This window comes from Salvelinus alpinus, chromosome 1 (assembly GCF_045679555.1).
Source record: "Salvelinus alpinus chromosome 1, SLU_Salpinus.1, whole genome shotgun sequence".
Lineage (NCBI taxonomy): Eukaryota > Metazoa > Chordata > Actinopteri > Salmoniformes > Salmonidae > Salvelinus > Salvelinus alpinus.
Window position 1 is genome coordinate 98,666,854 of NC_092086.1, and position 8,037 is coordinate 98,674,890.

General features: G+C 44.7%; 1 protein-coding gene and 1 long non-coding RNA gene across 2 annotated transcripts in view; one reads left to right on the forward strand and one right to left on the reverse strand.

Moving 5' to 3' along the window:
* LOC139536161 (coronin-1C-A-like) overlaps positions 1–2,802 on the reverse strand; it is a 27,462-nt gene extending 24,660 nt beyond the window's left edge. Inside the window, exon 1 of the mRNA XM_071336408.1 lies at positions 37–2,802. Within this exon, the coding sequence (XP_071192509.1) occupies positions 37–2,725 (2,689 nt within the window). The 5' untranslated portion in view covers positions 2,726–2,802. The remainder of the gene's footprint in view (positions 1–36) is intronic.
* Positions 1–3,528, forward strand: part of LOC139536407 (uncharacterized) — a 5,892-nt gene extending 2,364 nt beyond the window's left edge. The window contains exon 2 of the long non-coding RNA XR_011667299.1: positions 3,231–3,528. This is a non-coding gene — a long non-coding RNA (uncharacterized lncRNA). The remainder of the gene's footprint in view (positions 1–3,230) is intronic.
* The last annotated feature ends 4,509 nt before the right edge of the window (positions 3,529–8,037 follow it).

The following is an 8,037-nucleotide window of genomic DNA, read 5'->3' on the forward strand; positions in this document are numbered from 1 at the left end:
GCCAGAGAGAGTATTTGATCCAAAGCACTTTATTACCTTTTTTGGGTTCAGGCTTTGTCTCTGGTGGTTTTTCAGCAGGCTTCTTAGTGAAATCGAAGGCCTTCTTCATCTGTGATACTTTCAGGCTCTGGCCCAGGTCCACAGCCCCGTCAATGGACTTGGCCGTGAGGGGTTCTGTCCGCTCTGCGTGCCTGATCATGGACTTGGCCGTGAGGCGTTCTGTCTGGTCTGCATGCCTGATCATGGACTTGGCCGTGAGGCGTTCTGTCTGGTCTGCATGCCTGATCATGGACTTGGCCGTGAGGCGTTCTGTCTGGTCTGCATGCCTGATCATGGACTTGGCCGTGAGGCGTTCTGTCTGGTCTGCATGCCTGATTCTCTGGTGCATCTGGTTGGTCTCCTTTATGAGCTCAGCCACAGGCCTGTATGTCTTAGTTTCAAGCTCAGCCACAGACTCACGATCAGTAGGCTCACCAAGACCACTATGGTTTATGTGGTCACCAAGGTTCTTCCAACGGACATCTGTGCTGACCGTGTCAGGTTGGGGTTCAGGGTCATCATCTTTCATTCTCTCACACAAGGCCAGTTCTAGTTCTCGTATCTCCTCGTCATCTGAAGGCCAAGCTATGTCCTCTGAGATTGGAACTGTTTCTAATGGAACAAATGGCTTTTGGGGATTTTTGGGTACAGGAGGTGGTGGGCCTTTGAGTTTAGCCTGCTTTTCCAAAAAAGGTTGTCCGTCCAACATGTCAAGTTGTTTTGGTTTCTCCTCTTCCGCAGCAAGTTTCACCATTCTTGCCCAAGCATCAAAATCTATGATATTTTTATACTTTTCCTCTCTAGTTGGTGCCCTTTGTTGTTGTGAAAAATCATCCATTGAATCAAAATGATCTGGCGTGTACATGTTGTATGGTACAGTGTAAGAAGAACCTGTGTCATCCCATAGCACACACATATCCCGAGAAGCTGTGTCGCAAGCATTTCCTTTGCTGACTTGATGTGATTGTCTCCTCTTCTTCTTTTCCTCTTTGTGATGATAATCATCACCTCTTTTCTGTTCATCCATAGAGCGTGATTTTGTAGCTGGAATCTTAAAGGGATTTTGGGGCTTTTTTGGGACAGGTGGAGGAGGCCCCTTCGGTTTAGGCCTCTCTACTGGAACAGAAGGATCTATAGAGGCACCTGTTGTTCTGTCCTCTTGCTGGGTGAAATCCATACTGTTGTTATGTTGTGTTGGCACTGCGCTCGCCGTCTCCCTCTCAGGCAGAAGGTGAGTGATGGGTGGTGGGGTGGTGACATGAGTGTAACAGACAGGCTCTCTCTCCCTCTGCATGGGAACAACCTGTCTCTGCCCATCACTATCCTCTAGCTTTGGCACAGAGAGAGGAGGGGAGGGAATCACATTGCATTGTTCTAATGAGTCATCAGCTAAATGTTGATGGTTGGTGATGGAGGTGCATGTGTCAGGGGAAGAGGATACTGGTTTTGCTTTTCCAGTATAAGTTGTAGTTTGCTGTTGTAAGGAGACACTTCCATCATTGCTCTCTACATTATCAAACTTTTTTACACCTATTTGTGAATTAATAGATTTCCCTCTTTTGTCTGTACCTTTGGCGTTTGGCCTTGGTGGAGGCTGAGGAGGATGTGGTGGTTTTAGATTTCCTGGGACACCTGTTGAAGATGACATGTGTAATTCAGGTTCACACTGGTTTGACTCACATGGCCCAATCCTGTAGTCTGTGACGCAGTCTCTTTTTACTTCCCTTCTCTGTGTGTCTTTCACCTGTGGATGCTCATTTGGGGCTGTGGCCTTCTGCTCTTTCTCAGTTTGTGAACCACTCTTAACTGGATCTGTCTTTTCCCAGCGTTTGTCCGGTTTCATTTTTGTGTTGAGCGCAATTAATGCTTCTGTTTTCTCATCAAGTTCTTTCTCTATATTCAATAGGACCAAATCCTCATGAGGGCAGTCTTTATCATCATAGAATGTATTATTTATATCAGTTGACTTGGAATTGGCATGAGTTGATTCAATACTCAAGAGGTCTGGTTCTTTGCCTTGATTGCCTGTTTTGAGATCACAAACTGCAGTAATTCCAGACTCATTCTCCGAAATAGCTTTGACAGCTTCAGTTCGTACAGCCTTCTCTGGGGGACACCCGATGCCTGCCGGTTCAGCCAAATGTGGATCTGCTCTTTCCGAACAGTCTGTTTGTGAACGTGAGGTTTGTGCCTCGCAACCACTGCTGCCTTTACCGGAAAGAACACAACGAGTGTTTACAGTGCTGCTTGTATCCTCATCCCATGTTACTTGTGTTTTGCTTGTTTCGGTGCCCAAAGATGAGGCTGTCTGTGATTCCTGCTGTTTCTTTCCGCTATGAAGTCTGTCCTCACTGAGCCTCAGATCATCCACAGCAGAATAAACGTTCCTCTGTGGGTCAGTAGGCAACATTGGAAGGTCTTGAGGTTTATCCACACCAGCGGCAGAAGTCGTATCCTCCTCCACTATTATTTTGACAGAAGGCTGTTTCTTTTCCTTCTCTTTGTCCCTGCTATCAGCAATCGCGCTGCTCACATCACACGATAAATCCTTCTCCAGAAGTACGAAGTCCTCCTTGGTAGGTTCTGAGATCAAGTCCTCTGTGTTAGGCCTATCTGTCATATCCTCTGTATCTGAGTCTCTGTGCCCACCACCAGCAGGGCATTTACTCATCACTTGTCCTTCCATTGTAGCTCCTGTCCCAGTATTCAGCCTTTCCTTACTATCCGCAGCTTTCTTCTGTGTTTTGGGCTCTGAACACTGTGTGCTCCTCTCAGAGCTCAGGATACATTCTGGCATATCTGTATGATGTGTGACAGCCCTGTCTTCTCTGTCCCCTCCCTCGTTCCCTCCCCCCACGGTCAAAGGGCTCTGTTCTTCGCCTAGAGCGGGGCTCATTGGCTCCTTAATGAGGGTGTTTGTCAGGGCAGGGGTCGCAGTGAGCTCATCGTCCCCCTGCTCAGTGGCCAGGCTGCTGCTGACAATCAGTTGCTCTGCTATCCCATAGCTCCCAGTCCCAGCGCTACGACAACCGCTGCCCTGTTCACTGGGCTCCAACTGTGCCTCAAGGCCCTCTTCTCCCCCCTGCTTCGACTGCTCTCCTCCATTGTAGGCATTTGTTGAGACTCCTTCCTTTTCCAGCCCTTTGTTCAGTTTCTGACCCATTCGTTGTTCTTCTTTTTTTTCTCTATAGGAGGAGAGAGATACACGTCAAGACACAGCAGTGGTCAAGGAACGACTCAGAGTGAACAGTAGCATGCTGCTTGCGTATCTCTTAATTTGACATAAGGCCTTGTGCCAAGCCTCTCCCTGTCTGACTCACTCACCCCGTACCTCTCTCTCACTTTCCATATTTCTGTATATAAATAGAAGATAGGATAGGAATAAAATAAATGACCCCCCCTTTCTCCAGTGAACTATTTCTATCCCTCCTCATTCTGTCCTGCTGGAATGTTGTGGCGCTATAATTAAAGTGGCTCTCACTGCCGCCGGTGAGTCACAGGCCAGGGCCAAAAAGGAAACAGGACAACTGGGATAATAGATCAGTCACCAGCCTGATGCCAAGGTCACACACTGAGGGCTGTTTGGAACATGAACAGAACAAAACTGATGTCCATTTCCCAATGAAAATGAATCAGTAAGGGATACTGAGATATCATATCTTCAGTAAGAGCATGGTCTAAGCACACTCTTACAATATTACAGTAAGGCATTAGACAGAATTAAACCAATCAATTGTTTATGATTGTTATGACAATGAGGACTAGGGAAAGGTCAGCTGGAAAACAGATCAGAGTCACAAGGGTTTTGACTTTGGAACAGGATTGTCAGTCTGGGAACTGATCAGGACAGAGTTTTACGACTGACGTGATGGATGGCCGAGGGGAGATTATTTGAGAGGAACAAAGCTCAACAGGCATTAAAATGGCATGCTGTTTCTTAGTAGTTCTAGGTTACAAACAAAAATACAAATTATGTCCTCAACCGACCATCACACTAAGGTCGGTTTATTGTCTGAAGTAAACACTTGTCATTTATACCATGGCAAAACCTGAAATGTGCATAGGCCTATTAAATGTGAATGCCCACTGTGTGTCTTCACAGTAACTGGCAGCCTGGTGCTATGACACAGAAATGTGACACCCTGCCCTTAACAGCATATGTAGCAATACATGTTTTATGTTCATAGGATGTTGATTTAGTAGACTACAACATGGACAGTGACTAAACATAAACTCAGAAAAAAAAGAAACGTCCTCTCACTGTCAACTGCGTTTATTTTCAGCAAACATAACATGTGTAAATATTTGTATGAACATAAGATTCAACAACTGAGACATAAACTGAACAAGTTCCACAGACATGTGACTAACAGAAATTGAATAATGTGTCCCTGATCAAAGGGGGGGTCAAAATCAAAAGTAACAGTCAGTATCTGGTGTGGACACCAGCTGCATTAAGTACTGCAGTGCATCTCCTCCTCATGGACTGCACCAGATTTGCCAGTTCTTTTTTAAATTGTTTTTATCTTTATTTAACTAGGCAAGTCAGTTAAGAACAAATTCTTATTTTCAATCTCGGCCTAGGAACAGTGGGTTAACTGCCTTGTTCAGGGGCAGAACGACAGATTTTTACCTCGTCAGCTCGGGGATTCGGTCTTGCAACCTTTCGGTTTACTAGTCCAACACTCTAACCACTAGGCTACCTGCCGCCCCTATGAGATGTTACCCCACTCTTCCACCAAGGCACCTGCAAGTTCCTGGAAATTTCTGGGGGGAATGGCCCTAGCCCTCACCATCCGATCCAACAGGTCCCAGACGTGCTCAATGGGATTGAGATCCGGGCTCTTCGCTGGCCATGGCAGAACATTGACATTCCTGTCTTGCAGGAAATCACGCACAGAACGAGTAGTATGGCTGGTGGCATTGTCATGCTGGAGGGTCATGTCAGGATGAGCCTGCAAGAAGTGTACCACATGAGGGAGGAGGATGTCTTCCCTGTAACGCACAGCGTTGAGATTGCCTGCAATGACAACAAGCTCAGTCCGATAATGCTGTGACACACAGCCCCAGACCATGACAGACCCTCCACCTCCAAATCGATCCCGCTCCAGAGTACAGGCCTCAGTGTAACGCTCATTCCTTTGACGATAAACACGAATCCGACCATCACCCCTGGTGAGACAAAACCGCGACTCGTCAGTGAAGAGCACTTTTTGTCAGTCCTGTCTGGTCCAGCGACGGTGGGTTTGTGCCCATAGACGACGTTGTTGCCGGTGATGTTTGGTGAGGACCTGCCTTACAACAGGCCTACAAGCCCTCACTCCAGCCTCTCTCAGCCTATTGCGGACAGTCTGAGCACTGATGGAGAGATTGTGCGTTCCTGGTGTAACTCGGGCAGTTGTTGTTGCCCTCCTGTACCTGTTCCGCAGGTGTGATGTTCGGATGTACCAATCCTGTGCAGGTGATGTTACACGTGGTCTGCCACGTTGTCCAGCTGTTCGTCCTGTCTCCCTGTAGCGCTGTCTTAGGCATCTCACAGTATGGACATTGCAATTTATTGCCCTGGCCACATTTGCAGTCCTCATGACTCCTTGCAGCATGCCTAAGGCACATTCACGCAGATGAGCAGGGACCCTGGGCATCTTTCTTTTGGTGTTTTTCAGAGTCAGTAGAAAGGCCTCTTTAGTGTCATAAGTTTTCAGAACTGTGACCTTAATTTCCTACCGTCTGTAAGCTGTTAGTGTCTTAACGGCCGTTCCACAAGTGGATGTTCATTATTTATGGTTCATTGAACAAACATGGGAAACAGTGTTTAACCCTTTACAATGAAGATCTGTGAAGTTATTTGGATTTTTACAAATTATCTTTGAAAGACAGGGTCCTGAAAAAGGGACGTTTCTAATGGTTTATAATGGAAGGAAACCAAAAACGAAGACACCCTGTAGCCTTTAATTCCATGTCTATGTTCCAGGCTTTGTTTGATTCCGCAGGGTGAAGTGATTGAGGACAGACAGGTGACTGAACCTCTTAACCATGCATCACTAATCCTTCAGGTATCTTCAGGTATTTCAGGCTTAAGTGGTGCTGAGAGCCACCTATATATTAAACACTATTCCAGTAAGCCCCACAGACAATATCAGGTATACTGTATTAAACCCAGGCCTGCAGTGATCAATGTTAAAATAATGGTAGAATTTGCTATGAAATCAGTTTTTGATTTAGGCTCAGTTGTTAAGTGAAGTAAGTGATCTAAACAGGTCTGACAACTTTTAACCTTCACCTATGTAAGTAACTGCCCAGTGTTTCCAGATTTCTATGAAATAAGAACTTATAATTACTTACAATGAGTGAAATAGTTTTTCTTAAAAAAAAATTGTAGTTAAGAATGTTAAAGCTGCAATATTTAACTTTTTGGGCGACCCAACCAAATTCACATATGATCTGTCATTCTCATTTAAAACAAGTCTAAGAAGTGGTAGATCTGTTCTATGTGCGCCATTTCTATGCTTCTCGTTCTTAAGTTTAGTTTTTGCGTCTTTTGCTTTTGTACACCAGCTTCAAACAGCTGAAAATATATTTTTGATGATGGAAAAAATATTTTACAGCAGTTTAGATGGTACAATGATTCTCTACACTTTACTTGCTTGTTTTGTCACAAACTGAAATTAGGAAAACTATTAAAATCTTTGCAACCAGGAAATGGCGGAGTGATTCCTGCCTAGTGCACCTTTAAAAAGCAGCTTCTCTGTGTTGTGGAATGGTGTGGGAGTATACTGGTCATTAAAAATGTTCATACAAGTAGTCCACTGATTGGCCAGCTCATCCTCCTCTAGACCCCTGAATGGCCAGCTCATCCGCCTCAGAGAGATTATATATTTTATGAGGAAATAGCATTTTTTTTTTAGACAGCCTGTTTGAGACACAGGTTTGAGGTTAGGTTTTTAAAGTGTTTTTTCTTGTCCTAAACCAAATTATGCTTTGGTATAGTACACATCAACAACATTATTTGTATATGAGTTAACAGAATGAGAACTTTTTAAAGTTAAATTAACTGCCCAGTGAAAATATAAGTAATCATGACCACCCACTGTGTATAACATACTGTATCACTTCACAAAGGGAATGAGTGGTTCAATTCATTTATTCTATTCTCACAATGTTGGTATGATGTTATTGCAACTAGGTAACATTAGAGTTCCTTCCGGGTTGTATCTAACGGGTTATTGAGATGGATGTGTGCAGGGGTCTTCTCATGGCAGCAGCTGGCAACTGTGGGAGGCATCTGTGACAACAGCCTCACCCAAATATCCCCCTCTTTGTTTCTCTACTATCATGCGAGGACACCGAGCATTTATGAGAGACGTGTGACTGCGAGAGAACAAACTATTAGCAACTCCTGAAAGTCCCAACATAAGCTGTTCTGAAGAAAAAAAAACAGTCCCAGGCCCTTATGGAAATAAGTGCCTAGTATGAAGCACCATTCAAAATAGCAAATAAGAGAACACATACCTTTGTGGCCAACTTCAGAACAGCCCATCGAGGTGCAAACATGGAGTTGAATATAGCTCAGAATCATCACGGCCATGGACAGATTGGATGGTTGAGTGTGTCCATACCTTTACCCAGGAGTTACATCATGACATAAATAACTGAGGCACATGCACCAAGTTGACTGACACGTGGATGCTAAAATGTGTCTGTCACTCAGAATATCATCAAATAATATGCTGCTCTGGTCACTTCCCCAGAGAATTGAGACTAACATTGCTCTTCATCTGTTTAACCCAAACCCAGGTCCAGTATTATCAACACATCACCTGACTAGCTTTACATTCCACCAAATACACTATTTTGTCTACTAAAAAAGGGCAACACTGAACCCACATACTACTTAACCTATGCATAAAGTCTGCATCTGTTATGTTACAGCATTTGCTTCCTGTCATCCGAGGTGCAGAGCAGAGGTAGGGAGGCACTCACCTGTCTGAGTTGTGAAAG